Source organism: Cuculus canorus, chromosome 2, assembly GCF_017976375.1.
Source record: "Cuculus canorus isolate bCucCan1 chromosome 2, bCucCan1.pri, whole genome shotgun sequence".
NCBI classification, from domain to species: Eukaryota; Metazoa; Chordata; class Aves; order Cuculiformes; family Cuculidae; genus Cuculus; species Cuculus canorus.
Window position 1 is genome coordinate 113,647,278 of NC_071402.1, and position 17,929 is coordinate 113,665,206.

At 35.5% G+C, this 17,929-nt stretch overlaps 1 protein-coding gene across 3 annotated transcripts in view; it reads left to right on the forward strand.

The window, feature by feature from the left end:
• Nucleotides 1-17,929, forward strand: part of ULK4 (unc-51 like kinase 4) — a 223,214-nt gene that overhangs the window by 124,588 nt on the left and 80,697 nt on the right. For all 3 annotated transcript variants that reach the window (XR_008448427.1, XR_008448428.1, XM_009571781.2), the window contains one exon: nt 6,741-6,846. Coding sequence is in view for 1 of the 3 variants with exons in the window: in XM_009571781.2 (XP_009570076.2) it covers nt 6,741-6,846 (106 nt within the window). In the remaining 2 variants the exon portion in view is untranslated. The remainder of the gene's footprint in view (nt 1-6,740; nt 6,847-17,929) is intronic.

The window sequence follows — 17,929 nt, forward strand, 5'->3', positions numbered from 1 at the left end:
CAATGCCAACAGTGGTGTGAAACTAGATTTTCAGTATCCTAGATGAGTCCCCTAACTTAATATCCTATTAAACATATGTCTCTTTTTCTGATTTAAAGCAGAAAATCCATTCTGAACCCTTCAAATCTTTGCCAGTCAAAAATTTTAATAAGGTCCTTTGGATAAGTCTAATGAATCTGTGTTCTCTAAATTACTCTAAATCACTGAAACCACAAATCTGAGAAGTGAATATTTTGGTATGGCAGTTTCTTGGTGTAATGGTTGATTGCAGCTCCCAAGTGACTTTGCAGTTCAAATGTTTCACTTCATACTCTGCAAGGCATCTACAGATTTATAAAACTAAATATGAAATTACTGCTGTGGTGGTATCAATTACTTTTAGAACTTACTTGCTTCAGACCATAAGAGCATGAATGCTTCCAGAGTCCTGGGATCTTCCTTGATATGAGGAAGTTTAATTCTCCAGAATGAGGTTATATATATAGCTTCTTTTCCATACTGTCTCTTCAATCTTGAGTACATCTTTCTGTTAAGGGAGTTTCTAGGTGTTATTCACAATCAGTAGCTTACTTACTGAGGAAGGTAATTGCTTGGATATTTCTTTCTAGGTAACAGGGAAAATTATGTTTTTGTAGGAAATAGCTTTGGAGTGTCCTCCCTGTGAAGGAATCTGACCCTACTTGAGAGAGGAGTCTTCTCAAGCTCCCGCTGTTGACTGTAAATAAAATTTCCCTTGAGAATGACTTCTTTCCCAAAGATTTTCAGGAGCCAAAGAAACTTTGAGGTTTTATCAGAGCCAGAAATTTAGGTGTAATTCTGTAGGAAGAAGAAATAACATTGCATTGCAATTCAGCTGCGATAGTGATTGTAAGATTGCATGGGTGGTGGTTGTTTTCTGTGTTGTACTGCAACAAAATCTGTTCTGTCTATGTCCAAACATTAGACAAAAAGCGGTACATGAATTTTAGTGAATCAGACCATCAGTTTCCTGTTGTTTGTTTGTTTGTTTGTTTTCCCAAGATGACTGTTTGAGTTACTGAAAATTGACTAAGAGATACTTTCATGCCAATAGCTAGGCTCTTTTGGTCAAATAAATACCAAGCAAAAGCAAGGACAAAAAGGAATTCTTACTCAAGAATTGGGACTTTGGTAGCTTATACTATAAAAGATATCTGTTAATTTAAAAAGTGTATTAACATGCTGGCATTTTCTCTTTTCGACATACATAAAGTAGTATCAACGACAAGCCACTTAACCTTGAAGATTGTCTACCTCTAATTTTGAGCAGATTCAAGTTGCCTTCATATAGTTTAGAAATCTTATGCTTGCTGACGCAGGCCACTTTTGTAATCCTTAAGTTGCTACTTAAATTTTCTTTCTTGTAGCAGCATGAGTTTTTCAACTACAAGGAGTTTGAAACATGAAGTAGTCCTTTTAAAGGAGGAAAAGTAATTACCTTGTTAATAGATAGTGTTAAAAATAGTGTTCTTGTTCACATGTCCATTCATTGAAGCTGTATTGTCACAGGATTTGGGAATAAAATTAGAAGAGAAAGGACACTGGCCTTATTGATATTTTCCATCTTAATTGTTGTACAAAAGAAGGACTTGTATTATCTTAACAGGGACTGGTTTTCTAAAAGTAACAAATTTCATCTTTTCATTCTACAGAGGCAACATTCTTTAGAGCCCTGTTGTAAATGTCACCTTTCCTCCTTATACCTCCTGAGATTCTGACCATTAATACAGATAAAATTGCATGTTAGGCTCAAAGACAAGAAGGAATTTGAGGAAATGAAAAGGATGTAACAAATGAGTTATAATAATAAAAAAAGGTTGTTTCTATGAAAATCTTAAGGGTGGCAAGAGAAAGCAACTGTAAATTGATATACTTCTCAAAACTGGATGTATTTCTTGAAAAGTATCTTGTGGAATTTTGCACTGCCTGCTGCAATGACTAGAAGAAAATCCAAAACTAACATTACTGCTTTCTGTTGTTTGGTACTTGACATCGTAGGTTTTTATTAACAGTATCATTTCTCCTTCACTGATCCTTCAAAATTACTAATGTTTCCCTGTCCTTGTTTGACTTAGCCTAAGCACTTGATGACTAAGAATACAGATTCTCTCCACCCCTCAGTACTCCAACAGGAATGTCTGTGAAAGTTGCAAGACTCCTGATCTTCATGTGTGGTCTGAATATGTCACTGTTGTGTTACATCTGAGAAGCATGATTATTGCAGAAACTGGTTTTCAGATTTGTAGTTGCTCCTTATTGTATGCTTGTACCCAGGGTAAAATATTTGGAAATATGAGTTGTTAGAACTGCGTTCTTGAAAAAGGCTGATTTTTTAAAAGCAGAGTAGCAGGAGACTTGACTGGGTTTATTTCAGATTGAGATCATCAATCAGAAGAGAACAGTTATTACCTTAGTGTTGGAGATCCGCATTTATAAGCTTTCAGTTTATGCATAACTGGTCTCATGCATCAAAAGCCACAAAATGTTGAAGACTACATTAGCCAATAACATACATAGCTGGATTAAATTTGTTTCTCAGTGAGCTTCCTCTTGTGATTGAAAAGCAGTGTGTACGCTGTTGTGAACGTCCCTTGCAGGCTGCATGCTAATAATACTGTGTCATAAAGAAGTGTTTTTTGGTTGTCTGGAAAAGTTTCTGATCTGTTGCTTCATATATGCAGAATAACATTGTATATTGATGTTCAATGCAATTTTAAACTGCTCCTGTTAGAGGTTCTTGTTAGCATTCGTGTTTTGGTTTATTTTCTCTCAACTGCACTGTGCCAAAAAATCATAATGCAAAAATGGCATGTTAATAAATATAATCTGACTATGCTTCATTTCTATAATTTTATTCTTTAAATGGATTTAATGTATGAAAAAACAAGCCTTCATCTTGTTATATCGCATTCCCTCACTTGCATTCATAGGGCATATATAAGCTTGAGAAGGATAGCCCTTTATAGTTAAAGTTTAATCACTCTGATTATATTGAATGAGCGTTAGTACTGTGGTCCTTAGGTTTAACTACAGTATATCTGTAAACATAGCATTTAGTGTGTTTTCTTTTGCATTCTTAGATACACGAGTAGGAAGCATGTATGTGAAGTCTTCCAAGTTGGTAGCTTCTTATTGCAATTGCTGCCTCTTTTGTTATCTAAAATGTAATTAAGATACTCTATGCCTATACTGGTCTAAGTTCTAATCCACTTAAAGGAAGGGAAATGACAGCTTTAGCCATAGTGTCTTGACAAGATTCATATTCCCACTTCGCTAATTCACACCCTCTTACCTAAGTGGCTATAAATAATACTTCTGCTGATTTCTTTTGTTAACGTACAGCCCTTCAAAATAAGAATGAAAAGTTTAATGGCCTAAATACAGCACAGTCCTATTTGAGAAGCCTGATTTATCTTCCATGGTTCCTTTTTTTAAATACTAGTATTTCCTTGTTATGCCCTTGGTATTTCATAGCTGTCCTTTTTAAGCACTGAAGCAATTAGTTTTGAGAAAGCTGATTCTTCAGGGTCCAGTGCTTTCCAGCCTTTCATTCGCCAAAGCTGTACTTTTTAATGAAGTTGTTTCATCTGTGTTGCCAAACACTAGAATTTTGCTGCTTCAATTCTAATTATCTCTGCTGGCAAATGCTGTGTTTTATTAAAGCTGTCAAGTGCACTGTTCATTAAATGTCCACAGTATATGGTGCTGTGCACACAAATTAGATCAGCTTTGCTCCCTGATAGATTATGGAGTCAAATATTTTTATATAAACCTCTAGAATTGAGTCTAACAGCAATCAGTGATGACTTGGATAAGTAAAGCATACCTCTAGCTTCTTGAAACCTAGTATCTTATCAAACCCAGCTATGATACCTATGTTGAAACTCCAGTAGAACAGTTGAGTATACAGTTGGTAAGATTATTCAATAAGAGACCATTTTCCTTCCTCAAGTTGTCTATATTGGGTCTTGAATTCTAGTTGATATGTGCTTAGAATAAGATAAGCTTTGTTACGTATGCTTTGATATAAGTAAAAACATCAGTGCTAGTCTTTCACTAGAGGGTTGTATAGTATGATTGATCTTCATTAAAAGCAAAGATGGCTTCTTTTTAGTGTTGCTAACCTGGTGACTGCAAAAGATTGCAATCATAAGCAACTACCAACTTCACTTTTAATTGCATATCTCAAAAGGGAATTTTACTAGAAGATGTTTACTTCAAATATATAGGGCAGTAATAGAAATATTGTACTCTCAAAGAAAATATTTGAGTCAGCTCTCCTTTTAGCTCTTACAGAATTTTAGTGTATGTATCATTATCTTCAATAACACAAATAGTCATTCTTACTTTTAATGTATTGTTTTCTAAATGTTCTTTAGGAAAATTAATAAGATATTGTTATGATAGACTACCAGATGAACATGTTGTTGCTCTTTTGAAAAAATGTTTTTCTTACCCTTTAGCTATCTGTAGGAAGTAACTTCGAATTTTTTATTACTACAGATTTATGGTTTCTGTATTGGTTACGTTATCTTTTGAAGAATGTAGTGTTTATACTTTCCAGCATTGCTTTTAAATTTGTCAGGCTGTATTTTCATCTTTCAGAGGAACAGATATTTATTGTACTCTTTACAGAAATCATAAACAACATCTTGAAGTGCTGCGTAAAGTAAATAGAGCTTCGAGGGTCTTGGAATTATTTTTTTAGGGTTTGGTAGGAAACTACAGTCCTTCAAAAAAACAGTGAGCTACCCTTCTGTGTTTCTTCTCCTTGTGATACATTTTAAAGTGCTCAAGTGTGAACAGAAAATTAAGCCTGAAGTTGAGTAGGAGGTTGTATGTGTTTATGTATTTCGTTATGTGCTAACATACCATGCCTTATCATGTATATTTCAATGTATTTACAGGAACTAATAGCATTTAGTTTTAGGTTTTGAGTGCAGAAACAGAAATGAAAGCTCTGAAAGCAAGCATCTGAGCCTCTGCCTGTCAAAACTTTTCCTTCAGCTAAATGTTTAAAGGAAAATATTTGTTCTTCACATAACATAACCCTTTATACCACTGTAATAACGAACTTTCCAAAGTGGCATTGAAGGTGCATTTCATATTATCCTGAATTAGACTAGTGAAGAAATAAAAATCAGGATTGTCTTACTTAAGAATTTATTGCAACCATTTATATGATATTTCCAGGCAGGAATTCAAATAGTGTGGCTTATCCTATGTGCAGTGCTGATGACCTAGTCCTGGCCCAGCCCCAAAAAGTGGCTTATAAACTAGAGATATTGCTCTTAATGCCATTCATAAGTTGACCTGAAGTGAATTCTTGGAAGAACAGTAAAATATGTTCTTTGTGATTGCTGCTGGCTGACAGTCAAGCAGCCTAATTCCGTACCAGCTATGGTATTTAGATGGTCAATAAGATTATCCCAAAGAAGTATGGCTTGTTGTTTTCAAGGATGCATCTGAGACAGAAGGCCATAAATACCTGAGCAAAGAGGTGTAGAAAACAAACTATTCTTGGCCATGGGTGCTCATCTCCTAAAGGAACTTTCAGGGAGAATGTTCCTTTGACTGTATGCAAGGGCTGAAGTAATTTTTGTCATCTTAAATACTTTACCCAACTTCAGGCCAATAATATTTTGTCTGGTTCAGCTGGAAAAATAGCTTTCTTCCAAGGTCTACTGTCAGACAGGTGATGGATCAGAACAGATGGCATATTCTGTGGCAGCTAAATAGTTGAGTGATATCAGTATATGGAGAAATTTGACAGAAGAGGAAGCATGGAAGTCACCTTAGGTGCATGTGAAAAGTCCAGTATGTGAAATCTGACAGGTTTTTCTTAATAGTCTTATTTTCATTTTGTCTATGTGGTTCTATTTGGCTTTGAGTCTGAAAGATTGGACAACGTATTTCCTGAACTTCCTAGGGAGATTTGAAATATATTCAGGCTTATATGTATATCTATATACAGATTTGGAAAAGCTTTTCCTGTTTTGGCTTCTTGGAAGTTACCTGAGTTACTACTGTGACTAGCGTAAATAAATAAGTATTTAGATTGCATTGCATTATCCACCCTTTTCAGGGTGAGTGTGCAAGTGTGTTAACTAAACAGAGGAAGATAAATTCCTTATAAACCCTGATGGAAGCTCTTACCAGCATAAAATCAGAAAACTGTGAAAAATCACTGAAGCAATGATCAAGCATAGGAAAGACATCATAAGTGATGCAATTACATACAGAAATAGGTCTTAAATGTACATGCGAAATTACCATTATACGTAAGAACATGCGCAAGTAAAAACAACAGGTAGATTTTACAACTTACTGTGAATTATCAAGCTGAAACTGAAAAGAGTAAAATCAATACCATTAATAAAAGAAATACCCTGCAAAGAGAAGTATTCCTGAATATATAGAGATTAGGTTGATAAAACTATGGCATTTCTAGAAGTCCCAAAAGTTTAGACCTATCTAGGAACTCTTTCAGTTCAAATGAACATAGAAGACTTTTTCCAAGATTTTAGAGTTGACTCCTTGAAATTGGTACTCTTTACTAAGGTATTTGGCTGTTTTTCCAGTATTTTAAATGTTGAACTTTAAAGGGACTGAAAGAGTATTGCTTTTGTATTGCTGCATTTTTTTAAGGGAATAGTCATCTTCTAAAGTCAGAAAAGGAAAATTAAATAATTTTTATTTTGTTTTCTGTGGTTTTTTTATAGGAACACCAAGAGAGTATACTTGGGAATACAATGCAAACTGCTGTCGCCTTGCTGAGTAACATTGTTGCTAATAAAAGCACAAATATGATGTTACTCTTTGAAGAAGGTATGTTGTCTTTATCTTTAGTATATCTGGCTCTACATGAAACTGTAGATTTGTATGTACTTATATTCCATAGTGATTAGATAATCACATTGTAACTGACTGGTACTCCTCATCACTTTATCTACCTCCCTTACTATCTGATTTTAAATTTAGCTTTCAGGAAGCTGTTCCTCCAAGAAAAGTGGTTACAAAAGAATTACTGACTGAAAGTTACATTATGCCTATCAAGAATGGCTTTGGAAAGGAGGGGGCTAGAACTCTTGACTGTAACAATGCAGAGTGCAGACAGAGAGAGCCTTTGCGAGTTCTTCCATTTCTTGTTGCTCAAACTTGTGAAACAATAAGTTATACAATATTCCTACACTTTTTAAAAAGCTAGCTTCTGTTCCAGTCCAGCGATATCCACTAATGGGATGGAGCCCAAACTGACTGCAGTCTTAGTATACAAACCGTTCCATATCTTCATTTTACTATATTTTATTATTGAAGCTCCTTTTATTTTGAAATTGCTTGTGGTTTACAAAATGAAGAGAAAGTTTCTGGTGTTGAAAATCTATGTAAATTTTAAAACTTGTTTCAAATTATGCACACTGATAGTGTTACTTTTGTTTATCCTTAATGAGTGGATAACATCTGGCAAAAAAAGATCTACACTATTATTTGTACAATTTGTATAGAATAACTCAAAAGACACAGAGTACTGGCATAGGAGTACGTAGGATACTCCAGAAGCAAAAGGCAGAAATCTGTATATAGAGGCAGTGAAGAGACAGCTAAGACTATTGTGAAGCCAAGGGTTGGTTGAGCGAAAAGCTTTTCAAAGTCTCTTAAGACTGGGTGTGGTGTGAGACAGTAACTATCAGAGTGTAGCTTTTCTATAGTTACCTCATCAGAGTAGGAACCAGATGATACATAGTATGATTAATGGTTGAAGCATAAACACTGGTGGTGATGAGTAAATTTGAAAAATAGGATCTGCCTTACTTATGTGTTTGGAAAAAAACCAAAAAATCAGAACACATACCAGCCTAAAACTCCATCAACATTAGCAGGAGTGGTTATGCCCTCATTTTCATAATTACCTTAGCAGTTAAAGCACTCACTCAGAAAGTGGGAGACCTGAATTCATGGTCCTTTCTACTTTGAAGGGACTGAGTGGACAATGCCATCATTTAGAAGACGAATTGGAACTTGACATGGTAGCTAGTAACATGTTCCTCCCCTTGAAACAGATCCACTCTGAAGTTAGTGGTGTGAGAACAGGGCTGGAAGAAAAGGAAGAAGAGGAAAATATAACTGAATTGGAAAGGAGTGGTTAATAGGGTTCTGATTATTTGATTATTTCTCAGCAAACTGCCTATCACGCTTGGAGTTGCTTGGGGCTTCTCGAGGTTTAGGTGCAAGTGCTGCTTTTCCTATCTTGGGGTGTCTCCTTTGAGTTGAACAGAATTCCAAGGCAGCACTGCCATGGGCTGTAAAAGGATAACTTGTTAAAGCTGCGCAATGACATTCAAGGAAGTTAGCTCAAGTCCCACAAGCACTGTAATCACATAATAAGGATGTCTCACTCAAAATAATATGTTTTGCCTTTCTGCATGGCAAATTAGATGCAAAACTATTAAACAGCAAGGCAAAACTGCGTCCATTCCCTAAGTATCTCCTCTCTATTGTCTCTCAGAGCAAACTCACATATACTTTTTATGCTGCTGGTAGTATATCAGTGTTCTTTTACTGCTCATCTCCTCCAAAAATAAAACACATCTCTTCCATCATACTAGTTTCCAAATTAAGGAAGTGGGATAGAAACATTATTGAAGTGTTTTGTCTTTTCCTTTTGCAATGTTAGAAATTATTCCAGTAATATTTACAGACTATCAGTGACTGGATAACACTAACTTGGGCTCACTAAACTTCAGCCTCCCAACTAGGAAAAACAGTACAGCAGCCAAAATTAATTTATCTCAAATAAAATGTCCCTGTCTTCTCTCGTTCCCTTTCCCCATTGGCTAATCTTCAGAGTACTGGAAACCTGTATTTTGATCAGTGCTTTATTGATTAAGGGACTAATTGTCAAGTAAAGAACTTCTGAAGTTTAGTTTGCAAGAGTGTTGTGAGGATATTGATTTTGTAATTAAAGACTGTGAGAATTTCTTTAAATGAAAAATGGAGAAAAGTTATTCCGTACAAACTAGAGGACTTCCTATCCTTTTTATTACCAACTGTAAATATATAGTGTTCCCTACAAGAAAAATGTTAAACTTCCTCCATCATGCTGTTTGGTGTTCAACTCTGTGATTTTTAAATGATTTTTGTGTGACAGAAGAATTTGATCTAGTAAAATGGACACTAAGCTACTTCTTGCCAAAAAGGATTCTGGAGTCCAAATGGAAAAGCTGAACATGAGTCAGCAGTGTGCCCTTGCAGCAATAAAAGCAAATCAGGACTGCCATAAGAAAGAATAACTGGAAGATTGAGGAAAGTAATTCTTCTCCTTCATTAGGCACTTGTGAGATTGCATCTGGAATTCTGTGTTCCATTTTAGCCTTCCGACTTGAAGAAACACATTGACAGACAGGAGCAAGTCCAGAGGAGGGCAACCATGATGATTAGGAGGGTGGGCCTCATGGTGTGTATTCCTAGCTTTTGCCTGTACTATTACATGAAGTTACTCCTTCCTAAGTGCACAACTTTGTATTTGCCTTTGTTAAACTTTAAGAAGCTTCTGTCAGCCTGTTTCTTGAGCTCTTTCTGAATGTTGGCTCAACCCTTCATCATATCAGCTCCTTGCATCATTTCAATGTCATCTTCAAACTTGCTGAAGGTGCACGTTATTCCGTCCTGTTAACACTCTGTGCCTAGGCTGTAAATGAAAGTATTCAACATTCATGAGCTATTATGCCGCCTTAAAAAAAAATGCTGAAGACAGAGTATTATGGGTCATCAATTTCCCTTATTTTCCCATTACAGTGTGATAATTAATTAATGTATATATGGAGCTTTAGAAATTAAAACCCTTAAATACTTGCTAAACATTATAAGGAACTCAGGTTAGGGGGACAGTCCTGGCAAGCTTTTTGGTTTCCAAGAGTCCAGATATTAGCAATGAGGATTTCTTTCAGATTTTGTGTAAGCCTTTCTTCAGCTGCTAAGGAGCAGTATTTTTTTACAGACAGATCATTCAGAGGCCTTTGTCGCCGTTTCCTTCTGTGCCTGTTCCCCTTCAAAAATCTCTCCTGTTCAAAGGAGTTCTAAATCCCTTTTTTTTAATGGGTTGCAGCTTACATGTTGAACTTCACCCTTTCTCAAGGAAATCTTGTGTGGTGGCACTTGCTTCATTACTGCTTCTGTGATATCATATTAATAATGATAATATGATTGTGCATTTCAGCAACTTGCATACAGGATGGATTGCCTCACATTAATTTCTCTCTCTTCTGAACGGTGTCCTTTTGTGTGATGATGCATCAGACATGTAATGATAACCACTTGTAATGTTTAAAGGTGAAACGGGGAATAACATATGCAACTAGAGTCGCAGAGGAAATTTAAAATGGCCTAGACTTATGTTATCAGCTATTAAACATTTGTTCTGTTAACATTAATGAAAATTTCCACTTAAAAATCAGAGGGGAATAATGTGATTCAGTTTAATTACTGAAGGTGGCATTCAATAAGGAGACTGGGAGTAATATATGGGCTTCTTTTTAATAGTTAAGGTGAGATACTAAAAAGCCAAGACAACAGTGATAATTTTTAGCATGTCATCTAAGAACATGAGGTGTACCATATTTACCAGGTTTACTGTCTTGGCTTCTGTCTTCCAGTCTCTTACTTCCCTCCCTTTCCCTATCTTTTGAAATCGTTGAACAATTTTAAGTTAACTTGTGAGACTGTAGAGGTCCAAATATCCAAATTACGCATTCATTCTATGATAATCAGTAGCTGAAGGAAAGAGAGAGGTTTGTAACACTGAGTTCAACAGTTTCTGGGTTAAGGCCTGAGGAGGTTACCTGTGTAATGATCCCAGAGGATCAGTCAGCGCATGGGAGGAGCTCCCATTACAGCACATGCGTATAATTGATGTAGGATGAAGCAGTGCTGAGGTTTTGGAAGGAAGGAAATGGAGTCATCCGTGACAAGGATGGTAGGTTATTACCATGGAGGTAGGCAGGAGTAAAGGATGCAAGTCGTATGAAATGGGATATTGTTAGTTCTACTGGTCACGAAACAGCCAGCTATGTATTACTTAGCACTTGTCATATTTGAAAGTTTAATATTTGTTGATTATAAAATGAACGCCAGGTTCTAGATGCCAGAATCATCAGCTATTAAGCAGATGATGTAGGGGTACTATAGGTGAATGATAAATAGCCAAGTGCATCACAATACTTGGTGTAGTAAAACTCTTGTACACTAGTACATATATACTCAATATTTTGCCTTCAGTTCAGGGGTATTGTTACTTTTCTTTCTTTTGGTGTTGTGTTTCTGGTTTTGTTTGTTTGATTGCTTTTCAAGTACCGTGTACAAATTAAAAATAGAAAATGGTAAATCATCTTAATTGTCTGTAGTTAGCAGTGCTTTCAAACTTTGAGTCTTGTTTGTCTCCAAGTTTGTCTCCATTCAAACACAAGGAAATTCTTTATTCTGTCACATCATGTGCATTTTGGTTATAGAAAGAGTTTGGACATAGTATGTTAAAGTGTAGAGAAATGTGTTTCAGAGGGCGTAGCTGCTTCATCTGGATCTTCATTCTGAAGAAATGAACATAAGTTCTTGGAAAAGAGATCTTATAGGCTGCAATTGATAACTTCTGATAGTCTGTCTGCAGCTATTTATTCTTGATAATGCCTCAGACATTACATTTATATAAACAGCAATTTTCAGTATGTATAAAACGTAATTCCAAGTAATTCTGTCTTTACGGAAGGTTTCCACTGTAATTCAAAGCTGATCTAGTAAATTGTTTGCAGCTCAATATTACTTACTAATTAGATTTCTTTTTCATTTTTTTTTGAATGTCATTATATTCCATAAATGATTTATCAAATTGTTTTTCATGAGGGTCTTGTAAGGAGACTATTTATATATAAAGTTGTTTATATAAAGATGTTTAAAACCAGTTTTCATTATATGGTTCAGCAAATCCTAAGCTTTATGTTAATATTGTTTAATCTTGAGAAATAAGGCAAAAGTGAAATTGTGGGGTTTAACACTTGGAACAATAAAACTAGTCATCAAAAACTATTCTTTGTTAAGTGTAACAGCTATTAGTACATGGTACTTAAAACAGTTTGCATGAAAATTGAAGTTTCTAAGGAAGGGCATTTAGTGGAAATGTAGAATGTCAGCTACAGTAGCTGTTATATCCAATATCATATTAAAATATCATGGTAGGTGCTTTAAGCAGGAATAGTTAGTAAAAAGGAAGATATCTGCAAAGAACTTTGTAGTCAGATCATCATAACTCATTTGCACCTCATGAAAGAAAGATCAGCCTTCATGGGTGAGGTATCCTTATTCATCTTATGGTCCACTCCTTTGACTTTTAGTCAAATGTCAAGAGATTAATTAGATTTCAAATGTCTTTGTGTATCATGTTGTTAAAGTCTGTTAAATGTTGCATATCCAGAAAGTGGCACTCATGAGACCAACATCCGACTTTAACCTTTTTCCTTAAAAAGAAAAAAATACATACATATAAAGTTCTTTAAATTAATCATAGGTAAATGATGATGAGTTCTGAAGTCTCTAGATAGATACCAAAAGTTTCTAGCTCACTGAAATCTTTGGAGGATATTCTTCTACCTTTGACTTCCTCACAGATGATTGTATTTCAGCTTCAGTCTCCAAAAGACATTTGATGATGCTGCCCATAGGACACTTGTTCAGAACAGCTTCTAGCTCCCTAGCCACCTCTCTCTCACATGCTAAATTGTCAGTGTTCATGAAATTAGACAGCAGACTGCACTAACTTGGTAAATCAGATCTTCCTCCCTGCTGCACCCACCTATGCAGCATTAGTCTGAACTACTGTAAAACAATGAGAAGGTGTGTGGCATTGCATGGGACTTAGATTTTAGGAATACAGGTGAGGTGCTGGAGTAGTGGGCTTCTAAGTTGCAGGATTTTCTTCTAAGAGGGGAGAAACGAACTCATTCTAAGCAATCAAGAAAACGACTATTCATTAGTCATACAGGAAAAGTCTACTTGCAAGGGAAAGGCAGGAGTTATAAAATGCTATAGAATACATTACTTAAACTAATATGCCCTTCAAAAAAACAAAACAAAACAAAAGCAAATGAAACCCACAGACTTACTCTGTGAAGAAATCATGCACACGTTCAGACTGGTTCTGAAGCCATTTACTCATTCCTTAGTATCACCTATTTATTCCTAGGAGGCAGGAGTTTTCTGCAAAACATTTGCAGGATACAGTATAGGAATATTTGTTCAGTGGCAGAAGATAGGAAATACGTTGTTTCATGGTAGTACTGTATACCTGCTTATTATACAGCTTATTGTAAGCAAATATAAAGCTTAGTCGATATGCAACGTATTGTGACTCTGGATCAAAAGACTGTCAGGGAGAACAAGTTAGAGAAATCATATGATTAAGAACATCCACTGAATTTTTCTGTATTTAATCAATATTTAGAAACAAAATACTCACTGTTAAATAAATGTAAAGAAATTATTTAAAAATTCAGAAAATAAATGCAGGCAGACCTGTATCATCCTGAGAACTTGCAGATGTTGCTTCTGTATTATTTGGATGTGATGGAGAAAGTCCCTCAGGAAGTGTACACCTTACAGCCTCTGCCACGCAGGATGTGAACCTTTCACAGCTCCCTACCAGTACTGTAGTAATTAGTTCAGCTCTTGCGCACAGAGATGTCTCTATGAACATCTAAAGACAGCAGTTCTGTGTCACTGTGTTCGTTTGAGTTACAGCTTATATGAGAAGTCAGTGGTGTTTGAGGCTGAAGAAGTCTCTTCTATGATGTTATGAAGTTCAGAATGTTTTTTAACAGTATTAAGACATATTTTTGTGACTCAAAATGCCAGTCACTCAGGTGGAAGTGTATAACATCACATGCGTAAACTTAGAAGTGGAGGATCATAAAAGATAAGTGAGAATCATGTCAAAATAGCACGGTAGTAGTGAAGTCTTTGAGGAAGAAATAACCTGTGTCATCCTGTGATATTTAACAATACAGCCGTCTGAAAAGGATGAAAATAGAAATGGTAATTGCTGTGAGAAATAGTTATGCCATTCAAGTAGAACCGAGCCTGTTGTTGTTGAGAGCCGTACCCATAAAGCGCAAAATGTCACGGCATGCTTGCTAAGACTTCAAAGGACAAAATAAGTTAATAAAGGCTCAACAGGTTGTTACATCTTGTCTTGCTAATGTTGTACTGTCAGAGGGGACTGGCCTTTTCTGTGGCTAGAATAGCCTTCCTGATGTCCCTGTGGCCAACTAAGCCATTATTGTGTAGCATAGCTGCCTGATTAAACTGCCTAAGGTGTCTCATTTTAGCACCTAACTAATGGGAGGTAAAGGAGTAGTAACAAACAGTATTCAAAATCTTTTGGTTCCATGATATTCTTGTCTGAAAGGCCCTATGCAGAAATTTGATGATGTAAATGATCAGCTTAGTTTAATGGTAGGAAATTAGTTCAATAAATATAGCCATTTCAATACTTACATATTTCTAATATGCCAAGCATAGTAGACATTTTTTAGTGTCTATCCAATTCCTTAAGCCAAACTTAAGGTTTTGGCTGGGCAATCACACTGATTGATAATGTTTGGAAGGAGAAAACATTCGAAAAATGAAATTTTTCTGTTAAAATGTAAGGTATTGATTTTGTATCTGAGGATATGGATATCTGAAGTTTTCTTCATGACAGACTCAGGACTGGGAAAAGGAAAAAAGTCTGCAAAGCCTTATGTACCTTTTCACCTGCTTATTCATGAAATTAGTAGTTTTTCCTCCCTTCTAGACACTGTAGTCTTTGCATTCATTCTACGTGGTGCTTTTCTGAAGTCTAATGTAGGCATTGTGGTTAGACATTAAGGTAGTACTGCACTGGAGTGCAACTCAAATCATATATTGGTCCTGGTGGATTTGTTCAGTTTGAGACAAAATTAATAACTAGGTAAAAGTGTAGCTGTCATATTAACTATAAGTTAACTATTGTTAACACAAACTATTTAAGTTGTTACAGATAATAAATTAAAATCTAATTATGATATCCCTGGGTAGCTTCTCAGATATAATTAGTGATCTAAAAGATGATATTAAGGGTTGAAATTTAAAAAGTAACTTTATTTTTGAAAAGTGACCCAGTTTGAATACAGTTACTGTGCCATAGGTTCTAGATCTATCATATATGTTTCTGTTCTAGCTGTTAGAACAGTCTCAGTATGAGAACAATGTATCATTAACAATTTGAGTTGTGTGAAGTTGCAAGGGCATAAAGTACTATACACAAAATTAAACTACATCAATCATCACTCTGTCATAGGGTGGTCTTCAGATGCTCTTATTTGATCCTAACCAAAGAAGTTCATTTTGTCAGTTGCTATAAACAACCATCACTTTTGGCAGGACCATATCGGTGTAGTGGACAGATAAATGAAATCTGAAGTTTTTCCCTGGTTTAAAGACTGGCTTGGGTTTTCTTGTTTTGTTTTCGATGTTATCAGTATTTGTCACAGCTCCCAGACAGCCCGATGGGATTTTCCTCTTCTAAGATATTTTCAGAAAAAGTGTGGACTGAACAAATGTGTTCATCTTACAAAATAATACGTTTAAATTGTCTGTGGACAGTTAAACTTTAAAATTATTTTCTCTTTAAAGCAGAAAGGTTATTATATCATCATGGAAAAACTGAAGTGAGTTACATTTTTAAAGCCTTTTAAAGTCTCGATTTGTAGAGAAATACAAAGTTGTAGTCTATATTGTTTGAAACTTTTCCTGTGATATTCTTGTTTTTCCACCTAAATATTTTTCTTTTTAAAATTTTACCTAAAATATGTTTCCTTGTAGTCTTTATAGTTTAGCATTTTCTTTTGCTGTTTGGAATCTAATTTTATAATATAGTTTAGCTTAGTTTTTCCAAACACTGTAAGTTACATTTTTATGTGCATTTCTTATTTAAGAATTCATTTCTATAGATAGATTTCTTTTGAAATCTAAAGCCATAGATCCATGTCTATACATGGATTTTCTACAGTCTTAAGTCAGTAGGTATTCAGATGAGTGTTTGCTTTCTTGTTAAAGTCATTTAAGCAAGTTACCACTCCTTAATTGGTAGGCTTTTCCTGCAGCATTTGGTCGATGCCTTGTAGATTTTAAACTATATATATGTTTGTATCCATAGCAATGTACATAATTTTTGCAAGTCATCTGTTGGGGGAGCTTCACTGATATGCACTTGAAACCTCCAGCTGAGGGACAGTGATTATTTAAGCTGCTCTGACAAAAATGTAGATGCCCTCCTGGTGATGCTGCTTATTTTTCTTTTTTTTTAAATACATTTCATAAATGTGGTACAGACTTGTCTCTCCACCCTTTTAAAAATATATTTTTTTTGTCTCATTTTAGCTTAAGCTTTTTTTTTCTAATTGGGCCAAGATTGCATTTATGTAAGAAGAGTTTATGAAGACAAGCGTGTCAACAAAGACATGTTCAAACACGTGTGGATTTCAGATCTTAGTCTTAAGCAAATCAGTGTAACTTTTCATTTAACGAGGCCCTAACTTGATAATTGTTGGCCTTCTTTTGTTTCATAAATAGGATTTAAATGTTTCCATAGATGTCTCCACATTGTTAGAAGATAGTGCATCAGCTAACTGTGCCTTCTTTTTGTTTGGGGAGAAGTGCAAATAAAGTGCTTCCCTTTAATTTTTTAAGATGAATGGAGAAGAAAGAGGATATCTTTTTAAAGTCTAAAACGCTTTTCTGTCATTTAGGAGATTGTACAAAATGGGAAGATATACCCTCCCCACATCCCTTACCACCCACCTTTTGAAAAGATAAGGAAAAAAAGAGTGGAAACTTATTGTTCACCTGCATCTATTTAGTTGCATCTTGTCTTATCTTTCCTGAAGGCCATTCTTTCTTTGCTTATCATACTGCAAGTTGTTTACTTAACAACCTTTCACCCCTATTGCTGTGAGACATGGCAAAAATCCAGTAAAGCAGTAAAGTGTTGTGAATGGATTTATTCACGCTTTTAACAGATCATATTTCCTAGCTAACATGCGCGGATTGTGACATACAGCTCTTTAGCCAACGATACAGCCATGAAATAGGACTCATTTCCCTGGATGACAACAAAACTATTGGCATTATATGTATTACATAAAGATTGAAAAAACAGTAAAATTATCCATGATGGCTGAACAGTCTTTCCAATACAATAAACCTGCTGTGTCCTTTTCAAACACAGAAGATATTGTATATTTTCATCCCACCATCCAACCGAGAATGACATGAAGTATAGGTTTATGCCATTATTTATCTTGCAAGAAAAACATGCTTTAACTGTTACTATAATACATTTTCTTCAGAAACTACATTGAATATTGTTGAGTTCAGAGAGCATGTGGTTCAAACAGCAACACAAGATAAATTTAGAGGCAGTGTTTTGTCTATACTGTGAGGAAAAGTCATAAGCAAGATAAGGAAAAGACAGATACAATACCAAAAGGAACAGATTATCAAGGCAGATTTAGGGGTTTTGACAGAAGATACAGAAAGAACAGCATTGCTTACAAGAGTTTGCCTGCCTAGGCTAAGGATCAGGCAATCACTCGGACTGAGTCTGTGCGTTACAGGATCCGCATGGATACAGAGATACTTGGTCTGGACTGAGTGCAAAAACTGATAGGGGCCTGGCTCTACCTAGCAGGGTTTTCTACCCTGCAAAAAAAGCCAGTGTTAATGAGAAGCATGCATGTGGTCATGCTTGTAACCAACTATAGTAGCACATCCAAAAGGCAGTAACTGACAGCTCATGGCAACAACCTCCTAGTTCAGTTCCATCAAGCTGGCCAGTGTTGGTGCTGCC